This window comes from Anopheles coustani, chromosome 2, assembly GCF_943734705.1.
Source record: "Anopheles coustani chromosome 2, idAnoCousDA_361_x.2, whole genome shotgun sequence".
Taxonomy (NCBI): domain Eukaryota; kingdom Metazoa; phylum Arthropoda; class Insecta; order Diptera; family Culicidae; genus Anopheles; species Anopheles coustani.
This window is the reverse complement of record NC_071289.1, coordinates 75,274,999-75,302,383: the sequence shown is the minus strand read 5'-3', so window position 1 is coordinate 75,302,383 and position 27,385 is coordinate 75,274,999. Positions and strand designations below refer to the sequence as shown.

At 42.4% G+C, this 27,385-nt stretch overlaps 2 protein-coding genes across 2 annotated transcripts; one reads left to right on the top strand and one right to left on the bottom strand.

Annotated features, from left to right (window-relative positions):
- The first annotated feature begins 2,299 nt into the window (after positions 1-2,299).
- On the top strand, positions 2,300-25,933 carry LOC131265020 (uncharacterized). Its single transcript, XM_058267281.1, has 9 exons — positions 2,300-2,374; positions 18,858-18,981; positions 21,179-21,264; positions 21,535-21,630; positions 21,846-21,908; positions 22,567-22,650; positions 24,855-24,993; positions 25,118-25,315; positions 25,836-25,933. The coding sequence occupies exons 1-9, from the start codon at positions 2,300-2,302 to the stop codon at positions 25,931-25,933; spliced, it is 963 nt and encodes a 320-aa protein (XP_058123264.1).
- LOC131263211 (serine protease SP24D-like) lies at positions 14,791-16,066 on the bottom strand. The gene is made up of 3 exons (XM_058265378.1): positions 15,740-16,066; positions 15,301-15,673; positions 14,791-15,157 (listed from the first exon to the last, which is right to left on the bottom strand). The coding sequence occupies exons 1-3, from the start codon at positions 16,012-16,014 to the stop codon at positions 15,008-15,010; spliced, it is 798 nt and encodes a 265-aa protein (XP_058121361.1). The 5' UTR covers positions 16,015-16,066; the 3' UTR covers positions 14,791-15,007.
- Positions 25,934-27,385: the final 1,452 nt, after the last annotated feature.

The following is a 27,385-nucleotide window of genomic DNA, read 5'->3' as shown; positions in this document are numbered from 1 at the left end:
CCGTAGCAACTAACATTCAAACAAATATATTTGTATGCATTCAATTTCCTTCTCCCTTAACAGGTTTATTCATTCAAAATGGAAGCATCACACTTTCATTTCCCCCTGATGATAGTTTATTACACCAGGTTCGGTTGCGGAACGAAACCGTTACCATTCCCGGGAACTATGGGGCGCGCGTGGAAAAGTGGACCGGTTTTATACAAATTTCCACAGCGCACACACAAGCCGTTTTATTTTTGCTTCTTTAGCGATGCTGCATCGTTCGTCTAAACATTCACGGTATATTTTCTCACACATTTGAGATGGAAAGCCAAAGGCCGGTCGACTGGCGTCCAGTTTACGGAACCGACGGCTTCACGGAACCTGCTCCAACACTTGTGAATTACCATATTTTGAGGGTGAATTTTCACTCGCAACTATTTTCATCGCGCTGCACCGCGCCCGGTAATGAGGAAACAATTTATGACATATGCATCGCGTTTTGCAGTCCCACGTGGTGTTTATTTGTCCACTTCCGCCCGGCATCCAGCGCAACGATAGTGCAGGGGTTTATTCAGCAATTTTGTAGCGATGCAAGTGGGCGTAGAGGTGCAGATATCCGTCTGATGCACCATCATTCGGTCGGCTTTAAACTCAACTGGCATCTGTTTTCTACCAGCCGAATAAGTGCTTAATTTGAACGAATCCGTCCCATTTAAAACCTACACAAAATTGCGAGTCATTTTCTTCGGTAATTGGTTCAGCTTTACGAACGAGTTTAAATATTCAACAAGAATTTCTAAGAGCTGCCCTGTTCCTAGAATCAGAGTATTTACCTTGAGCAACTTTAAAACTGAATCATGTTGGTGCACGTGTACTTCTGAAGGCCATTTATGGATGCTGGGGAAAAAAGTATGCATGCCATGTTGTTTGTTTCGTTCATTTTTATGTGCGGCGTGTCATTTAAAAAAAATGTAATGGCATAGAAATCATTATAATTACACTCACGTTATGTTATTTTATGATAAAAACTAAGGTACATCTGTTTGCTCAAAACACACCATTATCACATGCTGGATATTTGGAGTTTCAATAATACCAACATAGTTTCAATATATTCATATATTATTGGAAAATGGTAAGAAAAGTATTATGTATTGTAAATAGTTATTGAATTAAGTTCAAAAAATAATTTTATCAAATATTTAGAGTAAAACATATTCTTTTGATAACATAAATTGGCTTACTCGAAAGGAGAGTGTAACTAAGGGAAAAGATAAGTTTGTTAGACAAACGCGCTTTCTTAATTGCGAATAATTCACTGAATTACATGACACTGAATTACAATAATTCACTGAATTATGTTCAAATGTATCGAGCAAACTTTCGTTTGTTATACATCAAAAAAGCATTTCATGAGTAATTCCATCTCTTATTATTATTAAATTTATAAAACCGGCTGTGTTCGTTTCAAGTTGCAGGTACCTTTATGTATTGGGGGTTCATTGTTCCGAGCGGAAGTTTGTATTTGGAATTTGATATTCATGGACAAATTATGCAAGCAAGAGTTCGGTTGTAGAAACAAAGAAGATATCATTCCTTTGCAAAGTGTTTTGGACCGATCAATTTTCATCCTGCAACAAATCGTCAACAATTACTGTAACTGGTTTGTTTCTCTCAACTGACTACGGACATAAATTCATTACATTTTTTATGAGCAAAGATCGAGCAGGCTTTTTTTAGTGGGAAAAACATACCACCTACATTAAGCCACTTTAACACAATCTATCTTCATCCTCGTGGTTTTACTCACTTTTTTACCATTTTTCTCCATTTCAGAGCTATTCAACTTGCGGCCTCCAGTGAACATTTCGCCAAATCGGACTACATTTCGCTGCCACCGGTTAAATTCAGTTATAAAACAAACGAAATAAAAGTCAAGTGAACTCGCTAAGTGCCCGAAGGGAAATGGATCTGGTTGGTTGGGAAAACGCCAGCACCGGACACGCACCCACCCTACGCTGAACGAACTGTTTGCTAATGTGAGCCACTTCGTCGAACCCCATGCCATTTCTTGCCCAGAACGAAAAAGGTCAGCCAGGGAGTCCCGGGAGTACTTGATGAACGGCATTTCCACGCCTACGCTCCCTTGTGTGTGTGTCTGTGTTTGTGTGTGGTGATCGATTGAGTTATCCACAGGGAAAAGGAAAGAGTGAAAGTTTCTGAAAGCGTAGGAGAGTGTGTTAATTTTCTAAAACAACGGTGAGCTCGAAGTGGAATATTTGAGCCTTCTTGACATTTTGCCCGGCATCGGAAAATGGCCATCCTACACTCGTGCTGCCTGTGGCACAGCGTCCGCAAGGGCAGCTTTGCGAGTGTCATCTACACACTGGTAAGTGCTGGAAAAGTTGTACCCTGTATTGAACATTTGCCACACAAATTCCCGTAATGCAGAACACGATTAGACATTTAATAACCGCCTTGCAACTTCACGGATTTAAAGACGCTCGCTCGCCCACGGAACAGTGGACAAACCGCACCGTCTGTCGACAACCCAAAGTGGGTCGGACGATGAGAACGAATATCATGGAGGTTTATTTACAATCCGGTCCCTTGGGGATATTTTTGTCGGTTAAAAGCACTTCAGCAAAGCACACCCTTCATCAGATTCACTGGCGAAGGCATGGTTTGGCCAGGATTTAAAACAATCTCAAGCGACTGTCCCCTGGTAAACCTCCTTCGTCACCGCAATCGATCGCTCGAAACTTGGTGAAGAGCGAAGGATGTAATTGTAGATCAAACAATAGAGAAAGTAAAAGCGAATCTTCGTGGTGGTCACAAAAGTTCCGCTAAAACATTGCTGTGCTGACATGTTGTTTGACGAGTTTAGTAATAGTCATCAACGGTTAATTGGGTGGCGTAAAATATTGCTCCCAAGTGGACCGCACCTGCTTCGGATGGGTACCTGTTTGGACGAATTGTAAAGCCGTCTCTGGTGGGCTTTAGCCAAACCTGTTGATGGTTGAAGGAGGGACGTTTGTCAAACCTTCGTCACGGGAGTTTCTCTCTAGGGTAGAGAAGAAGGTGTGATCAGTTGCTGACTTTTGCGGCTCACCCAATTTCGCATCTTAGCGTTCGACAAGTGTGAAAAGTTTTTTTTTAATAAATGTAGGCTGTAATCACTTGCGATTTTCAAGATTAAAGTCACTCTCACCTTCTCTTTTAAATTTATAATTTTGTGTACAACAATGCATAGTCGCTAGGTAAGTGCTTAAATTTTTTGCTATTCGAGTGAATTGTAAACGAGGGATGTACCTCTACATTCTTAGAAAATCTAATTTTCTAATACTGAGTTGGTAAGGATTAAAAGTTTCTTTTGGTACGGATTACTGTACCTTCCTAACAACTTTCGGTGTTCGGTGTGAGCGTTTCATCACAAGAGTGGGTGTTTCATGTCAGGGTGCTTGTTTACGTTTTTCAAGGCATGCTTCCACGAAAAGGTTGGATTTTAATATCCTCTTACGATCGAGGGAAAACGGTTTGAAGTGTTATTGATTCCTGACTGACCTTCAAATGATGAATTTAAAAATAAGCTTTCTGGAAAATATAATCTGCCGTACCTTTGACTTGTCTAAATTAAACTCAAATAACCTTGTCATATAAAAATTGAAAATTTATGGTTCGAAATGTTATTAGTTATTTAAAATTCATCCTCGGGTCGAACAGGCGTGCGGGTCTGCACAAAGAAAAGAATAATGTTGCCCTTAACTCAAATTGATTATGACAACGTGTAATTAGTTTAGCAACAAGCACTCTTTGAGCCTCGAGATGATTGCATACCACACGACGGCGGCGACGATGCCGGCCGGTGCCGAGGTTGATTAAATTGAGCAGGCAAATTAGCCTGCCAACCGCCAACGTCCACCGCCCGGTCGGTCGCGGCCATTAAAGGCAGCCGGAGTGAAATTAAATCAATCGCACTACTAAAACGTGACGCTATTAGCCGACACAGGATTTACGGTCTCAGATAAGCTCCGGTCACTAGGAGGTGAGGGGGAGGAGCGGACAAAGGGAAAGCGGAAACTCAATCAATCATCTATCATTACGGCCACCAGTGGACGTTGTTTGCGTTTGGGGAAAAGAAAAAAAAACGCGTAGAAATGCAACCGGATGTTATCCAGAGTGAGGTTGAAATAAAGGACAAAAATCAAGGATGGGCGCGAAACGAAATCGTGAAGAATGGGAACACATTTCGCTGACCTCATTGGGTGACCGGTGGTTTTTTTTTTTTTCATCACCCCAAACGCTTCCGGCAGCTCCGAGCCGGGCCAAAGGACACTAAATTTATCCTTATCATCGTACCGTCCGTTCGCTTCGGCGGCGAGCATCACGCGATTGCTATAAAAACGGCGCATGAAATCGCACCAAGGACCCGGTTCGGCGTCCGGGGAAGGGTGGTGTAAATGGTCCAGATTTTCCAGCAACCTACATTTCCACTCACCCGGGTCAATAGCGCTGGGATTAGGTGGTTTACTCTCAATGGTCTCAGCGTGTCCCACTTCATCCTGACCTGGCATCCTTCGCTCTGGCTGGCTGGTAATTATTTTCATACACGACCTGCAATGCTTTTCGCACCTAGGTCGAATTTGTTTTTATTTTTCTCCAGTAGAGACTGGACCTCTCCACACGCACATACACAAACGGGATGCATTTCTTTCACGTGGATAAATTAATTTGAAAACATACGCGATATTATTTGCTCGTGACATCGGAATGGTGTCGCGGAAAATTCGAAGGGAGTGGACATTTTTGCGGTCACTGTTGGACATGGAAAATATCTTTTCATCCACCTCCACTTGCAACGCTGGAACCATGCTCAAGGTCACGCCGGACAAAGGTGATGTGGTTTATTATTTTATGTTATTCTTTGATGTTTCCATTTGACATTCTTTTTTCCTTCGTTAGGTCTAACCTCGAACGCTCGAACGCTGTTGCTGAAGTGCCTTCGCGACCTGTTGACCATTGGAGTATTGTAGCGGAGACGGCACCCGCCGCCATCATTAGAGACCAACCGGGATGGCCGGACGTGCATTCAAATTTCAATGCCACGGCACACTTGCATGACCGGAACTTGGTCTCGAGGGGTGGGTGGGATGCAAGGAAGTTTGATAATGGAATGCTTTGTTAGCGTCGAGTGCCCCTTATCCCTTTGGCGCTCCTTGAGCGATCCCCCAAAAACTACCCTCGCCTCTGACCTCATTGTTGACCGGTAGGTCATCTGAATGGTGATCTCCATTCCACGCCGACCGGGTGGGAGGAAGCGGCGAGCAAGGTGGTCACTTTCTGCAACAATGCACAACTGTTTTCTCCGCTTTCTTTCCTTCTCCAAGAGCAAGAAAGATGTTCGTTCGCGGGAACAAAAACATTCGCATAAACATCCCCACAGGCGGAGGGTGCGGAAGGAAACCATCATCGTCAAGCGTGAAAATAATAGCAGGCTCGTACAATAACAGGCCGCAGTCCTGCATGACAATGGCCGATCGGTGCAGGGGACGTCCGGTTCGAACAAAAGGGGATAAGGATCACGGTGAAGGTCACGTTTGACAAAAGGATAACATTGCTGCTTCGGTGTGCATAGTACATTCATTTGTGAGACGATTTATGGCAGAATAAGGCGACCTTCTTCGTGAAATGTGTGAGCAATGTCTTCACGTTTACTGATTGGTTCCATCTTGTTGCTACATTGTTGTGATACGTAAGATTAGGAAAATGAATGCATCTTCCATTTGTGATGAATGTGAAAGAAGTACGCGCACATTCTCTTATCACTTTGCTATACTTTTCACGATGTTTCCTTAGACGTGAAATACTGAGGCTGAATTGAATAAAACATCTTTTCCAAACCTAATAATGGGAGTAGAAACTTCGTTTTTATTGTAATCTGCAATTAAAATGTTGATTGGGTATATTTTATTAAAAAATAAATGACTTAGGTATTCAGCAAACAGGTGTGGGTGTTTGGCATATATTGCAAACATGTAATATTGTTTATTACTTCCTCAATACCTCATCGACGACTATAGTTCATTTGAATCACAGCACAGAACGTCTAACGTGGTTTTGAACAAGAGATAACCTTAAGGAATGTTTTACACTTGCGAGAGGTAACCAAATTGTTTTTTGAACCACGGAAAGGCATACACTTAGGAACTTAAAAACAATCACTGGTATTCAATACCATAGTTTGACCTCTACCAATAACTTTTACACTGTACATCATTTATAAATACATCATTTTAAACTTTTTTGACTGTGGAAGTAACAAAACAAAACATTTTCCTCTTCGTCTATATAGAATTAAAATTGTTACCATAAACTAATCAAATCAAAGTCCATATTTTACTACTAATCACTGGTATTCAATACCATAGTTTGACCTCTACCAATAACTTTTACACTGTACATCATTTATAAATACATCATTTTAAACTTTTTTGACTGTGGAAGTAACAAAACAAAACATTTTCCTCTTCGTCTATATAGAATTAAAATTGTTACCATAAACCAATCAAATCAAAGTCCATGTTTTACTACTAACCATAAAAAAAAAATTACAGTTAAACAACACTGTTTTTCCAACATTGAAATATGTAACTGCTTCATTTCAATAGGTTCCTTTTTTTATTATTTAGTTTTTTAAAACGGATCCATATATATCCAAGCAATACCCTTCTATTTTATAGCCGCCAAATTAACACGCCGTAAAACGCGGCACGATGGATTCTATCAACCAATCAAAAACAGAGCTCCCAACTTAACTGGCAGATCCCATCAAACTTCGAAAGAAAAAAGTTCGCTAAGCAGCTCCACGCATCGAGGTGTCGATCACAAGCCGCACACAAGGACCTGTTAATTGACAGCAGGGGCTTCCTCCGCAAACCGTTCGATCGTTGTGACAAGCAACGTCCACCTCCAAGTTCCTACGGATATTTCGAAGCTTGGATTCCTCTCGCCAAGCCGCAAGAGCAAATTAATGTGCGATGAAGTTGGGGGTGAAGAATTTCACGCACATACGGTACACTCTCCTGTTAGGCAGCGCCAACGGGCATGCTGTTGTTGTGTCTTCCGAGAACCCGACGCGTGGTTTCGGGAGGCTTAAATCCTACGGATTAATGGTTTAATTACACGTCTCATAGTCGTCGGCATGCTTGGTTCCTTCCGGTAGCGACGAGCAACAATGAGATATGCTCCCATCCAACGCTGGAGAATCGGACTTCGTTCAAGAACCGAAGGGATTCCGGGCCTCCGATCATGGCAACGATAAGATGGGTGAGCTATAAACAAGCGCAAGATGAAGAATGGTTTCAGTGCAGTTTCCTGCAAACTTGTACCGGGTTATTACATTCCACAGACGAGTTGCATTTGGTGGTATTCATTACCAGAACTAGTTTGTGGAAGGTGGATTATAACTCATAGCTCCTTTATTTCAGCGATACTAGATGTCTTGTAAACAATTTCCGGTTGTTTCTGAAACTCCAATATCTTACTCCACATATCCTTTGACTGATAATGATTAATATGTAAATGGAAAGAAAGCTGGAATGAACCGAAACATCTGTTAGAAGTGGCCATTAAGTATTCCCAAAAGTTTCTCAGTAAATCATCAAAGTCCTCAACGAAGGTTTTCACCTCCGAAACCATTATGGTTCAGCTCAATTATTATCCTCCCGGGAAGCACTAATCGATAAATCATATGCGCCCGGGGTCAAACCACGTCTAGGCCACACCACGAACAACCTGTTGAGCGGCGGAAAAGAAACATAAGTTCTCACGACTAGCCTCGTGTCACCACAAGGCACATTGTGCTTCGTGACATGGAATTCGGTGTGATTGGCTCCTTTCCCGTGTACGGGTAGCTACATTTTCGATATGGACGATCCATCTATTTCCGGTCCTAGGCTCGGGGCCGATATCGGCTTTCCAGTTCCGAGGAACCTCCTCCCCATCCGGTCGGTCACGACTCGCACATCCTCCCAAGGGCCAAGGGCCAGGCAAACCTAGCTGAGCTTGCTTCCTCGTACCAGAACTGTTGACAGAATCCATCCAGTCGTTTGTCTTGTTGACTAATGGTTGGCATTCGGGTTCGATTTACCCCGGCGAACGGTGGGAGCAACGATTTTGACGCAGATGTTCGTTGTCACATGGTTTTGGTAAGGCTCCCCCGAACGTCATTTCGAGTCCACCATGGGAGGGTCAGCTAGCGAAGGTTGGGTGTGTGAGTGTACCAGCTTCGATGGGTAATTAGGGCACCCGGAGTGACTTGTCAGCTGAGGCCCGGTTTCGGTCCGAACCGGAAGCGAGCTCGGTAGGATATTCCCTTGGGAATGGAACCCAAACACGTGATTGAAAGCAAAGGACGATATTGATCTAGTGTATGGTTGACTGGAGTCCAGTTTCCGTCAGGCATTGTTCCTTTTCCCAACCACGATACCGTTCCGTATGGTCCACTTGCTTGAGTTCGAAATTATCCATCGAACATCAATTTCCACTTCTTGATAAACGAACACGATGGAACACATTGTTCGGTTGTGGCAAGGAACAAGTTGATGGAATGTTACATCAAGGGTATATAGCTTCCTATTCCATTTCCTCGAAGTTTAAATCGGGAATCCAATATTCGAACAGATTTGCATCCATTAATGAGACACAAACTGTTTGGCAGTTCGTTCGTTTGATGTTGCGTGGAAAGTTTTGCGAAAATTATGCAAAATTTCCTCCAAGTGCTCCCTTCAGACGGTCGGTTGTTTTATCGTTAATTGCTTGCATTATATTGAAAACACGTCGCAACGAACCGGCACTTGGTTAAGAACACCTGTTAAGAACACTTCTCTTCCGATCCGATTGAACTTCTGGTGGAAAATAATTGCATTATGCAAAAGGTAAAGGGCGTGGGCGAGCGAAAGCAGAGTGTTCGGTCCGGATTGGGTTGGGCGCGCGGAAATGTAATTTTAATTGGATTAGTGAACCTGGGTGCAATTATTATTTGTGCACCAAAGGAGATACAGATTGTTTGTTCAATCATATGTTTCTTAAAGCACGCACTTGTAGGATAAATTTAGAAAGCAAATTAAATGACAAGAATGGAATATTGACCTAGTCCCATCGTTCGTCTTGGTATAAATAATTGGATAGATGTTAGACAAATGCTACATAACACTCTTTTGCTCAAGTCATCTAAATGTTCCATCATTGATCTCAATTCTTCCTAAGTAAGCTGATTTCCGAAGCAATCGCAAATGATATGTGATGTGTCAATTTAATCGTTCATGCAAGATTCATTCAATCCAATTGATCGATCTCATTCTTTTACCAAATCTTGTTATGATGAAACCAATTCACTCAAGTTTCGTAAATTTTCCCAACCCCCAAACCCCAACCCCAATTAGTAAAACCAAATAAAGGACTTCATTCTAAAATTCTTTATTATTTTAGAAGTCAGATCTAGAAAAGTAGAAAAGTGACTTTAATTCGAAACTCATTTTAACCCCTTATTTTCCTAGCCTGCGTAATTCTTTCCAATGAAAATTTTACACGTTCCCGAAAAGGGCCTTCTAATGCAAAATTTCCTCATTGTGATCCTTTTAGAGGTTCTCTGATTCTGTCACTAGAAACTTCCCTTGTTCCAATCAATCCGTCAATCATTCTGTAATTTTCATTTGCCCCCAACATGTTACCTTTTATCACCAGTTGAGGCAGGTGTATAAAACGACCGATTTGATCGTAATTGATTGGTGTGGCTTTTCCGAGGCTCCTGAAAGCCCTTAGGTTTAAGAATTTCGCAACACACAGTAATTCCCTCTCCCACAGCTTTCAGCATGATTTGTTCCATTCATTACGGGTTGGCTATATATGTCCTTAAGGAGGAAGTACCTATTCTTGCGTTACGTTCTTGACTTCAAGCGTCTCTTCTCCGTGCAGTGTCACGTGCAGATTTTGGTTGGTGTGTGGAAAAACTCGAGTAAATTCAACAATGTACCACTTTGTTGTTCGATAAAGATATTCAATCAATTCAACTTAACGATGTCTGAAGTTTTTTTTTTTGCAAATTTCCTACCCTGGGGATTCTCGACATGGAGATTAGATGAACCGCAAGGAGGAAGATGGTGAATTTTCCTGGTAGATAGTTAAAATTAATTTCGAAACAACTGTTGTGCGAACGAGTCCTTGTTTGCCTCCGTAAACAAGGAACTTCTCAGAGAAGGGCAAAGCGAACAAGTTGTTCAACTTAATAAGAAATTACTTTTTCCCAACCTTTGGCGGGGAATTGTCTTGAAGTGTCACAACAGTCGCAGAAAGCTGGCCCTGGCGTCCGTCCGTGGGTTTGAATGGTGCAGGAAAATATTGCACAGCATCGAGAGGAACACTTTGCAAAAGTACATTACACGGTAAATGGTAAAAAGCGACACAATTCGGCGAAAACCGTACAAGTACTGAAGAACTCACCAAGCTCGTCCATTGAGATGTTCTTGGCAGTACGCTAGCCGAATCGACTCGAGGACCGGAACAAAAGGTGCACAACAAAAGCACAGTTTTCCCAGCGCTCTTCCCTGGACTACCCTCCCATTTCCACCGACCCGGTGCGTTGATTTGGTGGGATGGTGGAAAAAGTGGACTACGAACTCCGGTAGGCGCATTTGCATAAAGTAGATGGAAAAAGTTCACCCGACCCGGGTTTTTCTCGACGTGGGTAGCTTACTGGTTGGATCCGAGCGTCACAAGACAAGCGTATCCTTCTTCTGTTGTTTTCCTCCCTTTCCTACGAAGTCCTGCTCCCGAAGTGGCTGGATAACACTGTTGCAGGATCGTGAAATCGAGCCACCGGCCGATAGTTTACCCGCGCGTGACTATAAACAACGACGACGTGCGAAACGTTCAAACGGCGCTTTAATTGAAAACATTTTAAGCGGCATTTAATGCTTGGATTATCCACCCCAGCCTCAGCGGTTTTAATCGCTGGAAAAGCCCATTAGAGTGGAGAGTTTTTGCGATGAAGTTGTCAAACTGTCGTCCCCGTTGAATCCCTTCTTGCGAACCCAGCCGACGATCGAGTTGGTGCCGGAAACAATAATTCTGCTTTTGGGTAGGAAATTTTATTAAATTTCTGTTGAATTTGTGGCCTTTAACAATTTAGAACCATTTGAAATGTATTCGTTACAATTTCGAGTGAATTAGAGGATTAAATTTCATGCAGCGAGTCGATGAGATTATTTTGATTTTTATTTTAGATTTACAATATTGACGCGTTACAACTTATTTAGTACATATTGAATAGAACGACCTAATTTTTTATTTATTTATTGTTTTAATGATGCTCCCGGTTTGTGGACAACACCCCTCTCCTGGATGCCTTACACAAACTAATTTAAAATCAGCCAAATCGAGTCAAAACGTTTTTCTTTTGCAAATTTTTGATGATATAGAGTTTCACGAAACATTATTCGACTAGTTGAGCGTAACCAAATAAAAAGTTGATTTTTTTATATAAATTCTGTATAAAAGCTTACATTCACTAAAAATTATAGTGGATTATTTTGTTGTTTGTAAATTTATTCTAATGACGATTTTTAATTTAAATTGTAAAGTTGATGTCGATTGTACGAATAATTCGATTTCAATAACTTTTTCCATCATATTGTTTATTAATTCATTTTTTTGTATTTTCTTTGTTTGCAAAGTTTGTAGAAACATTAAAAGAACGCAAAGAGGCTAAACAAAATTTAACTTTAAATAATTTTGCTTTATTTGTATCTTTCAAAAAACATCCTAATATTCACCTGCCTCAGGTGACATCGTTATTTATTTATTTTTCGTGATATATTTACATAAGTTGTTTATAATAACCAGTTTAAACCCCTTTTGAAATGATAAGTAGTAAGGATTATAGATCGACTTTCTATTGTTTCACACTCTTGTTCACTTTCTTTGTCGTTTAATTCTAGCCTCTTCATTCTATAATATGTTTTGATATTAGTTCTGAACCTATTCTCGTTCATAAAACCCAGCAAAACGGCTACGTCCATTGGAACCCAGAAGCCTGTAGTTTATCCTATGGGAAATTATAATATACTACGATTGAATGCAACCATTTTCCACCTGACTGAAAGGCGATGAGAAATCGTCTTCTGCATATTTCAAGCTTGATCAGCGTGTGGGACTCTGTTTATACGGTTGAAAAAGAAAATCATATGACCCGACGCGCAAACGGACACAAAACGTTTGATGTTGTTTGTTTTTCTTCACGCAACGTTGCCGACGCAAACTGTGTCCAAAGTGTCCGAGCCGGGTCAGCGCCAGAAAAAGGAAGAAGATTATAATACCAAAAGAAACTCAGTGGTATACTTTTTCCTTGCTTTTTTCAAGTGTTTCCATGCGATGGTTCCATTTGCGAAACCAACCGTCGACGGACGATCATGTGCCGGCTTGTGTGAAGCTAATTCGTTGATCCGTGAAGCATTAGATGCCGTTTGATCTGATTTTCATACAGTACATATTTTTCATCTCCTCCCGAGCCGAGCATCTTTCCTCTTCTCTCTCTCTCTTCTCTTCCTCCTCGTGTCTATTCGTTGGTCGCTTAATTCGATTATATATTTGTGGTTTCGCAACGGAACGAGAAAACCCGGCACAGAAACACAACAAACAGTGCTCATTTTTTTTTTGTTTTCCGCACCACGCCGGCACCGGGGGTGATCGGAAAAGTTCCTCTTTAATGTCCGTGTGTACCGCTTGCCGGCATCGTTACATAATTCATCATCAATCACCACTCACCGATGTCGATGGCTTGTCCCGGTGTGCGCAATTTAGTACGATTTGCCGCACGCATGGTAAAAGCCGCTGCTCCGATAGATGATCACTGAAGCGCTTCAAACGATCCATCTCCCGGCGGTCCCGGGGTGAATCCTTAAAGCCCCCACGCTCGGCAGTGAATGCGCCTTCGGTCGATGTTGCCGGCACGATTTGAATCAATAACATTAAAGATGTGCCTTACAGCGAACGCATGAGCGAACGTACGAACCGGCTTCGAGTGAGCGTTGCACACTGGGAGGGGGCATGGACAATTTTTTTATTATGTGTTTAAAAATGAATGCTTAAAAGGTATCTAATAAATCTACGAAAAATCCAAGAACATATAAAAAATCCTTTACGTTATATCAGAAACAGTGTCATGCTCGGAATCTTGCAAAATAAAATTATCTTTTCCATCTATTTGAACTAAGCGCATTGAAATTTGTGTATTTTTATCAAAAATAACTCACAAGACAGGACGAACTACCTGGACGAGACTTCGTAACAAAACATTAAATGTCCGCCCATCCCCTCAACGTTATCCCATCGTGCGCTGGTTTGCGGATAAAAGTGCCATAAATAAAGACTTCCGGGAGTAGGAAAAGCCGGTCCAAAGCTACACCACACACACACACACACCCGCACACCCGCACACATTTGAGATAGCGCAAACCGATCGGGGCGCTGTGCGAAGTTCATTTTTCCGCTTGTTTATCTTTTGTTTATGCGAAAATGATTATCTGCAGAAGCGGGCCGAAGGAGATTAATCTTGCCGACGAAAGTCATAAGCTGACATTTCCAGCCAAGTCTCCGGGACGCGGCAGACTCTCATCGTACGTGCTTTCCATTAGGATAAGGATCCACTTGTGCGGTCGAGAACGTTTGAGGCAAATGGTCGGGCGGCGAAAGTATACTTCTCCTGGCCCGTGTAAGCTTATTATGTCTTTCTTCTGCCCCAAAAGGGGCCGGCATAATGGAGTTTTCCTTGTTTGGACGAGAAAACATAATTCGAGAATGATGCGTGGGAAATAATTGACGTTCGAAAATCAGTTGGTATCGTTTATCGGGATGGCGATAGTTATTACCATCGAGAGATTTGTCAGTGGGTTGATATTAGACGCTTAGGGGAAGATTTATTTACGTTTGTAAGACGGTCAGCTATTGCATGGAGGATTCATTGTTCAATGAAACATTAATATTACACAAAAAAAAGTTGGCATTCGAGGCTAGATTTAAAAGTTTTGGTCACCTGTGGATTTTTTTTTTGTTTTAAATTGAACGTGGATAAATTAGTTTCATGATTTGAATTATTGATTATGATTTGAATTTATTATTTAATTAAGTTAATTTTGCATGCATTATTTTGCATGCAGGTTATTTTTATCTTACATTTTGATTATTATTTTTAGTTTATTTTACATGCAAACATCTCTTCGTTTTAAAGCGCACCTTAATTTTTTTATAGAACGGTTTAATTCACAATGAACTGCGAAAGTAAATATGTTGTATAGTAAAGCTTCTTCTGGAATTAAAGTTTTAGGAAACTCTGATGGCTAAACGGAATTCGTATAAAAAATATGTCAATAATGAAAAGTCACCCGAATGAAGGCTAATGTTGGTGAATCTATTCATATAAATATTCCTAATATTATCTCAAGCCACCTTTATGGAAACATGATCCATGTCTTATATTATCAACGAATACTTGTTGGTGTTTATTATGTAATCTGGGACATATCAAGTTTTTTCCCTAAATACAGTCACATTTTTTTGGTTTACGTATCAATTACGCCAGAAATGTGTTTTATGAGTGAACAGAAATTTACACAAAGTGTTGCAGGGAAAATAGATTGTCAGGAGCTAATGAAGATGTTTAAAGTAAATTGAAATTGATTTGCGTTGTTATTTTTGTTGGTCAGCTATCTTACCACCAATCCGTTTTTTTTTGTCAAAATAAAATCATACTCCAAAGTGCAAAAATAAATTTTCTTTATTCGGGGGAAATCAGCTAAAAGATGAGAAATTACACACCTTCGCACAGCCCGTGTGTATAATAAGATGAATTTTGAATTTAAATACGATCTTCACGTGATAAAACCGGTGGGGTTTCCTTCGCTACGCCGGACGGGGGATCCAATTTCCCGGTGAAAACGGATCCCTTCGCGTCGGTGTTTGGTGATGATTAATATCTGCGCATAGTGGCCTGTATCCAGGGCACGAAGTCGGACACCTTGGCGTACCCGTCCGGGCTGGTCGATCCGCAGTAGTTGATGATAAAGTTGGCCACCCCAACGAGCTGGTTGTTCAGGACCGCTGGACCCCCGGAATCACCCTGCATTCGGTACGAGATGGGGGGAGATATGAAATGAATAGTTAATGGATAGGAACCACATCAGGCAGGTCGTGTTTGATCAACAGTGACACACACACACACACGCCCGAGGAAAGGGGGTTAAAATGTACAAGAAGACTTACGTTGCATGCGCCATTATTTACTGGTGACGTGAAACAGATCAGTCCGGTGGAGATTCCGGTCGCCAACCGACACTGTTGGTCACTCATAACCGTGGCGCGGTTGTAGCGCAGCACGCTGGACGCTGGACCGCCCTGATAGGTGCGACCCCAGCCGGAAATGGTCACCTCACTTCTCGCCGGAACCGACGTCAATCGGAGCGCGATGGGACGAACCGAAGCGGAGCTGGGCAGCGCCAGTTGGAGCTGAAGTAGGGCGATATCGTTCTGGAAGTTACCGTACCGTTCGTGGGGCAACACTCTGGCCACGGCGCGCCGAACGCCGGAGTTTAGGTTAACCGTGCCGGCAAGAACGGTGATCGACGACGCTGGAACACTGTAGGAAGGTGCGTGTTGGTCATCCTGTGCCACAACAAACCTCACTCAAAACCCACTCTCTTACATCGTTCCACCACTGTAGACGCAGTGTGCCGCCGTCAGGACCCAGCGGCTCTCGATCAGCGAACCGCCGCAGTACAACGAGCCTGACCGGAGTAGTCCCACTTGGAACGGAAACTGTCCCGCGACGGCAACGCCTCCTCCGACGATGCGAGACCCTTTGAAGAAGGGCCTGGCCTCGCCGAGCACCTCGTTCTGTTCGTTCAGGTGAAAGCGAACCTCCGCAGACGTCACGGCCAGCACACCAAGCACCACCACCACTACACTCCAATTGGCCATTTTTTAAAATCACTTCCCCAAAGCACAAATCCAAAAAACACTGGCACCTCGAACAAAACGCTCCGGAGAACTACTTTCGATCCCCGACCCGCGGTGGACCTTATTTATCGGATGCTCACTTATCGGAAGCCGTACCGTCTTACTCTCAGGCCTTCCTCGAGTGGCCACAAGTCAAATCACAAACAACATCTTCAACCAGCGAAGCTCCACCTTCTCCGGCCCTCCTTCGTCGCTCTTGTCTCCGGAAATAAGTTGCCTCTCTGTCACGTTCCGTACCTTCGATAGACGGCTTGCCCAGCTGTCGGCACAGTGGTTAACAGGTGGGATACAAAGTACAGAAGTTAGAAAAGACCAAAAAAATCTCATGTTCATAAATTAAGCTGATTAGTTAAAACTAACCATAGGCTGATTTGATTGTTTTCCTTTAATAATCTATACAACCTTGGTCTCGCCTAAACATTTGTTTTCTGTTTGTTCAAAACGAACTATACAATATACTATTTAAAAAAAACATTCCGCAGTTATACACTTATCAACTCGCTAGACAATCCTTTCTTCATGCTTCTTCAATATAAAGGCACAGTTTAGTATCTGATAAACCGTCGAATTGTTGATCTTTCGGTTCGCTTTGTCAAGCTAGAATATAAGTACTGACACTGGAAAGAAGTTTTATCACATACCGCTAACTGGATTTTATCGAATAATTAATTAATTAGCGTCACACCCACTGAACGTTCCATACAAAATCGAATCAAATTCCGTATCGCGGCTTTACTGGCGGTTTCGTCTACACGATTTTTATCGAATAGAGAATAATATTATTAAATAATTCCACAAACATAACAATGATGTTCTATTTTGTTACAAGCCACTTTAGCATAATAATGGGAGCTTCGAGATTAACTATAAGTAAAACAAAGTATTGTTTTTGTATTTGTCGTTACTTTGTCGCATGGTACTCTTCGAAAAACTGCTTCAGCACACTCGTTGCAAGTCTGCTACCAGGCGGCTCCATCGTTTGACATGCTTTGGTGATGATATTCATAACATATAAGAATTCAAATTTCATAACAACAGTAAATTACTCACATACACCTTTAACCCACTTCTTCACCCAGGAATGTCCACTGTGCGGGGGTGGAAAAAAATGAGGGCTGCTCCAAAACGTGGACTTTCCAAGTTTGCAGCGCAAACACTGTGCATTTTTTTATCACACAAGTTGACGAGCGTTGCGCTGCAGCGTTCATTCATTATCGGAAGATGGCTCTCGAGGTTTGCGAGTTGTCGATGCGCGGATATTTCCAGTGGTGATAATTACCAACAAAGAAATAAACTCAATTCCAGTCACCAAAGTGCGTAGTATAGAATTCGATTCCACTTGCTTCAGGTATTTTCCAAAGGAAAAAAATAAATACAACCAGCTGTTCCAGCACTATGGCGCAGCTTTCAACTTAGCAACGAACGGTGTCAAGATCGTTTGTAATTATTTTTTGTCATTCAATCAATCCAATAACATTGTTCAATTATTTACTCTGCACTTGACCGGGCACAAACGCATGTCCGCCTGTTTGCCCAAAGTGGAACCACCGTGACGATTGCATTATGCAAATAACACCGGGACAAAGTTATCACACGGTGATAAGGGCATGCTGTGGCCATCGGTTGGGCAGGGGTGGGTGCAGAAAACCCCTATCTCCCGCGAAGGGTGCGCGCGTGTGTGTGCTTCTGGTGATGCGTCTGGCGATAAGAGATAACTCACCAGCTCGGAATGACTGTGTCATTTGCATCTGTTTGACTGATTGTGAAATGGGAGAAACAAAACTAAACCACAACAAATAAAAACCATCGAACGACCTTCACCACCGCCGAGCTGCATTGCTGGAAGGTGACATTTATCCAACAAGGCCATACGCGGAAGTAGGGAAAAACGCTTCGCCAGATGGATAAGACCAAGCGGTTTTTATTCTTTACTTCTTCGCCTTTATCGTCTGGCCCAGTTTGTCTTTCGGCTGGTTAGTAGTTCAGCCTACGATTAAACGAAACAAACCGCTAAGCTTTCTCGGAAGATATTAAACTTTGTGCACACATGCGCGGGGGGAAAAATTTCACGGAAATTTGAGTAATCCCATCGCAAGATAAACGCACACAAACAATTGCCCGCGCCGGAGAAGGTGAAGTTGAGGAAAAGAAATTAAGTTTAATTACGTTTGGGATTTGGGATACGCTTTTATTTTTAATGCCACAAATTGGGTGCCCCGTTTCAAGACGCCGGGAATTTCGTGGACAGCTTTCCCAACCAAAAGTGATTGTTAACATCCTTGCTTTGTGTAGACGTTAGCTGAACGCTCGGAAATAAATAAGGTAATAACGTAAAAAAAATCCGATGATAGCGAAATTCCACTGTAGAACAGGAGGTTTTACAACCGGCGTCCATCTGTCCACCGGAAGTGGTGAGACGGACGGGGTAACATTTTGGTACAATGCTGTTTCCGATGTTTCGTTGTCATCATCATCATCTTCATGATCTTTATGTTGGGAGGGCCGGAGATTGTTAAAAGGCGCGCCAAAAAATCCGTGTTGAGCAAGATTGACGACAACATCCCGAGGGAGCAGGAATTCAACTCTAATTGGACATTATTGGGGAAGGTTTTCTCTCGGGATCGCTGAAATATTCTAGCCTTTTGTGATTGGCTTTATTGAATTAAAAATGTTTACATAATCTAAATAATTTCCCCATCAAAGGCTGTTTCGAATATTCCCAACCAAGAAATCAAGTAAAATTAAAACAAATTGAACCCAATCAATCGCACCGTTTTGATCGAAAACTGTTTTCCCCTTTGCAGATTTACTTCAGCATATCCTGCACAACGATGTCACTGTTTTTGCACGAGGAACGGCGATACCTGCGCGGTGAGGTGGATAGACCGATGGGCGAGAGCTTTCTGGAACGGGACACCATTTCGGGAGGTACGTAGGAATAGACCTCTCCACACCTGGGTTGGAGGAACGGTTGTAGAGAGTGTTTGTTATTGGTTTTCCAGACCCCGTTCGGAACGTTTATTTATTGGGTAATGATTTTTCATGAGCTGCCCGTTCGAAAAGAATCTCCAATTCGGGAGGCAATTTAGGGCATTTCTGTCGAGGGAATGTTTCCGTTCAACAATCCGATTTAGTCGTGTTTTGGTTTGGCCTGTGTGGGCTATCTTGGTTTAGCCGGCCGGATGAAAACTTAAAACGGCGCTCACACCTTCCAGGAAGATCCCTGGTTATCGCCCCCGGGCTCTACGGAGTTTGATGCTTAACAAAACAATCTTGTTAATCAGCTTGACGAAAATAAAATTTCTTATTTTGTGTTTCAACGCTTTCCATGAAAACAAGAGAACAAAAACAAAGGGTGTATAAGTAAAGGTGAATGACCCGGAAAATATATGCTGGGCAGTTTTCTGAAACGGGTAAACAGTTGAGTCAACCCACTTAAAACGTTATAAAAACTCAAAACAAGTTGTTTTTACCTTGTCGCTCCTTACCTGCCTGTAATTTAAATTGGAAAGTCTTTTAAAAGGTGGCTAGAAGAAGTTGCATTCAATTAATCAACTGAGTGATGCAGTTGTGATGTTCAACTAACGCAGATCATTCCGATTTGAAACACACTTTACGTAATCAGTTTCCCCAAGCCTTCCATTTTCTGATTGTTTAATAGAAAACTATCTTTTCTATTTACCAGAAAGCAATATTGAATTCTTTTGAAAGGAGCATCATACATATGATTGGGATGAGTATTTCATATCGAATGTTGGAATGATCCTCTAGCCATCCATCCAACCCACCCACATTAGCTTCAAAACTGAAAAAGTAATTAAAAATGTTGTCGCAAATATCGAAGGGATGAATAGTATGTGCTTGTTTTTGCTGTTTAACTTGTGGAAAACTCAAATTGAGAGTTCAACATTGTGAGGGCTTATACTTGTGTTATCACAAGTGAATCTGTTTATTCGAAAAATTCTTTCGATATTATGACTCATTTCATAAAAGACGCTTTCAAATGGAATTCAGAAAAAGCTTAAGATGTATCTACTGCATCCATCTCGCAATGCGTTGAAACTTTGATTACATTCCCAATGATTAGCAGTGAACGACTACATAACTGTGTGTTTTTGCGAATGGATCCGGAAAGAAGACAAGATGACGGAAAAATGAGTTATATTATACTTTCCTGGGATTCTTTATTTTATTTTACCTCGGCCCAATAATAAACTTTATTGAAACTGAAACCAGCATGTCAGCAAGGAAATTTCTTCCCTCGGTTTATCAGAATACAATATTCGTTACGGTTCAACAGGCCAATTGAAACCGCTTCATATCGTGCTTTCGAGTTTTTCAAACCAAAGGGAAAAACACATAAGCCAGCGATGGTTCGGTAGTTTGGTGGAACCCCATGTATACTATACATTCGAACGAAACAGCAAGTTCGATAAGCACATGAGGCAATTTAATTTTAGCACAATTTGTCACCCGTAATCCCGTGAGCTCATTACGCGTAAAAAGTTGATTTTCCATACACATGCAGATAATAAAGTGCAGTTCAGTTAAACCAAGTTGATCCCACATTCAGTTTTCTGCTACGTTGTAGCCCTGCCGTCGGCAATACTGTTGTTTATCGCTTGGTGCAGCATTCGTTCTTCGGGGCTTATCATATTTTACCCATTAATCCAGGGATATTTATTTCCTCGATTGAACAAACACCAAAAAAAACGTTGTCTGGAAAATGCATAAACCATTTGTCATGCCCTTTTCTCTTCAGACTGTTTACTGTGAGTAATGAGTTAGTGGATCGTTTAACTATTTTCAAACTTCTCTTCCGGCAGAAAACTTTTCACCAGTTTCGTTTTTATTGAAAATACAAAATTTCACTCATACCAAGCGTAAATTTGACGTTCCTAGAGCACGATCGATCGATCAGAAATTACTAAAATTCATTGCCAATAATGTGGATGGCTTTCGAAATAGCTCGAAGCAAGTGAACGAAGTTTGCATTCTTGGAAAATTTTCTTCGAGGTTCAAAGTGAAAAAAATGCAGTTGGATTTGTTTTTGCTAGAATAAACTAGCAAACATAGCTGCACGTTTCCCCTAACATCTGGTCCTGTTTTATTTTTACCTTTTCAGTCACCGTCAAATTCAACGTACTGCTGCTCATCTGCGCCACCTTGGGAGTCCTTTCATCGGTGCTCGTCCTAATCGGATTAAAAATGGTACGATTCAACAAACCACATCGCCGCCCACATGATCCTTCCCCACGGAAACGAGCCTTTATGCGCCTTTCCAGGCAGCTTTGCTGTTTTCATTTTTTTTTTCCCCCAAACCCATGCCAACGACGGTAGGCTTCCGTTTCCAATCTGCTCCGTTTTTTTTTTGTTTAGCTTTGTTTTTCCTTCATGACCTTTCCTTTCATGTTTTTACTTCCACTTGCGAGTTTTTAAGTATTGTTTTACACTTTCACTTTTCCGCTTTCCATTTCACAGAACAACCGAGGCCTGCTGCTGCCGTGGATTGTGGTTATGATTGCGGACCTGCTGGTGGAGTGCGCCCACTTTTTCTATCTCATTGCCATAGAAACGGTAATCTCACTGTCGTTAAACCCCGTTTAGCTGTCTCAGAATAGGGAGAGGGAAGGAGGAAGTAAACATAAATAATAAACCACTTGCTGCGATCCTTTTATCGCAAAACAAGAAGGAGCTTGCTAAAACGGGCTACAACATCGGACCGAGTAATAAGATATGACATTCGTTTTCACCTTCCTGTGCTCTTTGTTTTTTTCTTTTCGATCCTTTAGCTGAAGTTTGAACCGTTGACGGCGATGCTTTTTACGATAGATTTCTTCATAATGTGTCTTAATGTAAGTATACCCCCTTGCTAAGGTTTCTAACTGTATTTTTGCATTTGCATAATTAATTTGAAAGGTATTCGATCCTGGAAACGATTGCAGAGCATAAGTAAAGCACCCCCTAAACAAATCAACGCGTTAACACTATAAAATCATCCTTTTACTTCCCTGTATTGAATATTGTAGATGGATTTGCTCTCGCTCGCTGGAAGTAAAATAATGTTGACACGTGCTGGTGTGTGGAAATTTTCCGGCAAAACTCTGAGGCTGTAAATTCATAGATGTGCTCTCCGCAAATATCCCATGAATCGGCAGGCGGATGCTATTTGCAAACAAATGTTGCGTGTGCTCAACATACCGCAGCAAATACCGTGAAAAGAGCGCTTGAAATTTTTACTGTGAATAACCGACGCAACCCTCGTAACACTATGTTTACCGTCGCTAAATTTGAACAGCAGGAAAAGGATTTTTCAGCCTCTCTCCTCTAACCGTACCGCAAGCAATGCTTGTCAACCGCAGGCGAACCCTACATATCTTCCTCTTTCAGTGGTACAGCAACGCTAGGAATTCGCAGAAACCCATGTGCTCCGACTGTTTCTGACTAGAAGTAATGTTCGCCCAAACGCTCAAACCGTTCGCCGCCTCGCGTGGCATTTTTGTTCCGTTGCAGATTTACTGCCTGCTGTGCGTGATATCGCAGTACCAGGAATACAAGGCCGGCCGCGGGCAAGCCGAAGACGACTCGTACACTTGCGTAAGTAGTAGCACCAATCTTGCCGAGCAAACGTTCCCATCAGCACCGCCACGATGGGCACGTGATGCCCGTGGAAGCCGGCCGCAGCACGAGGGCCTGGCGAGGCAATTATCGATATCCGATTCGGTGCGAATTCCACCGTTGCTCGCCACATTTGAAATTAATTACTTTTCGCAAGTTGAGAAACAACCTGAGACTGCGAGCTGACAACTGCTCACGGCACGTTCCTTCGCCATTCCGAAAAGGTCAGACGGTGTGCGTTGTTTGTTTTGGAAGCAACATTTTGATAACGCTAGAACAACTTCAACTTAACGATACCAAAAACCTGACTACTCAGGTGACTTTCTCATGCACCTCAACTCTGAACTCGACGCAATTTGTATAACCTTGCATCAGTTGGTCAAAACGGTGGCTTTTATCGCGTTAATTACAAGGGAGCGGGGGGCAAAATATACATTCCCGGGTCAAGGCATCCCCAAATTCATCTGATTTCAAGTTGCTTTTCCTGCCCACATTTTGATTTAAATAGCTTCTGATCTTATAGCAAAAACTAAGTTTCTTTAGTCGAAAGTAACTAGTTCCTCACTTTACTTTGCTTTGCTTCTATTTTAACAATCCGACAATTTTCAGTTTTCTTTTTAAAATATTGTGTTAGATATTAATTTTAATGAAAATGAATTTTTTTTTCGTTACATTTATATTCCTCAAAATTTAGTTCCACAACTTTCTTAGGACCGGGTACAAATGTTAGAGGTGCTGCGTTTCTCAAAACTTAGTTTTAATAACATTTTAATTTGAATTAGGATTTAAAATCAACTATTTTTGAAGGTGGATAAGCTTCAAACCAAAACAAAATAAACTTTGGTGGAAATAATGAGAAAAAAGGATACAATTCACCCTACAACTTCCGTAGTGGAAAACTCAAAACAATGTTTTGAGTTTGCTGGAGCAAGATTTTCTGGGCAAACAAGGACTTTAAGCCAAGTTTCATACTTAGCCTTGATTAAGGCACCTTTATAGCACCCAATCCGTGCTGAAAGGGTGGAAATCTTCGAACGTTTTTCAAACGAAGCCCCATTTTCAAACGAAAAATAAACTATTTTAAACTCAACGGTTCATATTGCTCCCATTTTCCTATATTCAACACGTTTTCTTCTTGAAGCCTCTCATTTCCTCGGCACGTTGAAAGCATTCTCCATCCATTCGCAGCTTCCACCGTGAGTCGGAAAATTCCAGGCTCGACTCACTTCGGCCCCTTTTCGGCCAATAATAATTCATAGCTTCCGTATCGAACCTCCGACTCGCCCGAGGCGGGGGGGAGGAGGAAGGTGAAAAGCATCCCCATTAATCAAAATATGTACAAACAAAATCTCCCCACTTTTCTTACTGTGAACCCTCCGGGCCTGTGTGGGGAAGAGCTATAACATTGCAAAGATCTTGTTTTTCCCTTTGCACGTTTACGATGATTTGATGAATGATTTATCCCCGTGGAAAAAGGCTCCAGGGGGTGGGGGGAAGGGGGAGTCTTCGCTGCCGAATTTGGATTTAAACGGTGAATAGTCAGATTAAGCCGTGAGATTAAAACATCACACACGCATGCACAGACAAACACACACCAAGTGGTAACGGAAGGACATCTTACCGCCTTTTCGGTTTCCAATAGGTTTGACAGTGATAAATTATCAGACAGGCTAAATTGCTTTGAAATTCATTATATTAGCTTTAAACTTCTTGTGGTTTGTGACAAATCTAATCAAAATCTCAATGTGGGCAAGTGAATTTCATTTCGATACAATGTTTGATCCGACATTCATTACTTTGACAGAGCCGACTTTGAATCATGTATTTTCTACGAGCAGCAATTCCAATCACATTAGAAACATCGTTGCCATGCTAAGTAGGCACATGTTTTGCTTGAAGAAAACCTCAAAGGCTACTCGTCTTCTACGGGGCTTCCGCAGGTTGACAGGGTCGATAAGGGTGTTTGGAATAAGAATATGATATTTTTGCTCCCCGTGCACTCCCAGCCAACGCTCGGCTTGAGTGCTAAAGCCCGGATTGCGACCGGATGTGGGTTGATTTTCAATGGTTAATACCAAAGCACTATCTCTAGATCTCGGTGCCGGTTGTTACGTTGGTGTCAGATTTTTATTGGCCCGTACACGATTGCGCATCTTTCCGTTGCTTTTTTCTTCTCCCTCCAGCCCACCAGCATCCAGTACAGTCCACCGGCAGCCACCTGCCTTCCACCCGCCAAAAGCACCCTCAGTCCCGTGATCTGCCCCCACACCCACTGTACGCTCATCCCGGAGGAAACGCAGATCAACGGAACGTTCGTGGGAAGTATGCTAATCTCACCTACCCGGACTACCCGGTCGGACCTGGAGTTTCCTAACGTTGTGTCTGCTTACTCTCCACCCCACCCCCTCTCTTCCTCTCTGCCACTTATGCTTCCACCCACGCGCAGGTGTAGCATCACACCAGCTAAAGCTGGCGCCCACGGTGCGGCCGCAGCGGGGCTCGCTGCTGAAGAAGCACGTCAAGTTTTCGACCAGCGATAAGCCGAAGGGTTGCTGCACCGGCATCATCCATCCGGAGAACATCATCAAGGACGCCAGCAAACAGCCGAACGGCCACATGAAGGTGCCGATCGAAGCATTGCCCGGTGAGTTTCGAGCAAGGAGTTTTGATAGATTTATGCGTTACAGAGCGTTGCGTACTATTACCAACAAAGGGATTTGGTTATGATCATTTGTTATTTAGTTCACACAACTTCATTCGAGTTTAGTACTCAACATTCACTTACTCAAACAGAAACCAAACAAAAGGTAACTACATACAAAAAGTGTCATTTCATAAATCCTTATAAACGTTTGTTAACAGATTCTCTAAGTCAAAAATAAGCCGAATTCGATGCAAAGTATTAAAAAGTGCCCCTCTTATGTAATTGTATTGTATTTGTTTGAATTAAACTTTCCCAAGAATAAACAGTCCCTAAATTAGTTAATACAAGTTATGCTTTGCAAAGGTGCAATGTTAAATCGTTTTAATCAAACTGACTATGTTTTTCTTAAAAATATAACGATTTGAATTAATTTTATTGCGAATTCAACGGCGGCTCAAATGCTTTTTATAAATGAATGTCTCTTCCTTTATATTTCTTTTCCGGTTTTTGTTTACTCCAGAGTACAGCGAGGATAAACTCTCCTGGCACGAGCAGAAATTTACCAGCGTCAATCAACTGTACCCGAACGTGAAAGCCCGCGGTCCGGATGAGCATTAGCGTTTCTTGCGGATGCGAGAAGTATCGCGGACACGGTCCCACCGGGTCCTCAAGCACCACTAACCCCGCCAAAGGAGCAACATCGGGAAGATGAACACCAGAACAGGACGAGAGAAAACCCGGCTCCTTAATGCCGTGATCCGACACGAGCGAAGCGAAATTCACCTGCCAGCGACATCCAAACACAAACACACCTACTTTAGAGAAGTCGGCGATTTAGAGCGATTTCGATAGCGATTTCCGCTGCCGATCTCCGGGAGAATCCAATTTCATTCGTTTCACCGACACCATCGGTGGGATTTCTGTTGTTCTTTTTTTCCTCCAACCCGCGTTTCCAGCGAGGAAAAATACGACCCGAAAAGGCGCGTGGCTCATTAGTTTCCGTCAGCGGATGCGGCGGAATTTGATGGCGCCAGCGTGCCATTTTCGGGCCCTCGGGACCTTTTGGAAATCGTAAAAGAAAAATCGATCACTACGGAAGTATTCCATATCACACGAGATACAGAAGCACAAAAAAAAAAGGCCAGAACACTTGGACAAGGCGCGGCGGTATGCAGATTTGAGCAAAACATTCGAACGAACTGTCATCAAAATGTCGGGCGAGAAATGTCTTGTGGTCATTAAAAGTATCCGCTCTGCAGAGGACCAACATTGGTCTGGCCCGCCGTTAACGGAAACGATTGCGTTCAGTGTGGTGTTGTCTACGATACTTTTGGGGATCGTTTTTGTCATGTCGATATCTTTATTTTGGGGAAATTTATTGACCACAAACATCAAAGCGCATTTGGAATGAAATATTGACTTCTTAAAGGAACAAAAGAGTCGCGAGACTCTTGAATTTATCTCTATTCAACTTTTTTTCGATCTCTGCATAAACCTATCAACCTTATCGTGTACATACATCTACAATCTTATAACCTAGGTCAAACTCTACTTTTTCCCTTTTAGTCTTCTAGACGATACGCTAGCAATCCCGAGTCAATGTATAATTAAGATACAATACAATGCCGGCACAAAAGAACCAGAGAACCAGAGCAGAGTCTTTCAGCAGACCCTTTCACCAGCGGCTTAAAAGACAATTTCCCTTAGATCGTATTCCCGTCCCGAGTGAGTGTAGCGCTATTAGCGATTCGTACCAGCTGCGACACTTCATCAGGATACTGAATCCATCATCAGCACTTCATGCGTCGCACGAATTCATTATGGGAAAATCATGCTGATTCGGCGGAACGCTGGAGTTCCATCCGTCGACGCTCCGTTTGGCCTATCGCACACCATCCCTCCATCCCTCGCTCTGCTCCATCTGATTTGCTTTTGAGGCGAAACGTGCCAGGTTTGATGGCATAGACCTCGCGTCCTCTTCATTACCACAAGAAGCGCGTCAAGCACGCGGTTTCCTTTTTTGAAAACCTCAACAACCCTACATAAGTGGCGAGAGTGGGGTTTCGGCTG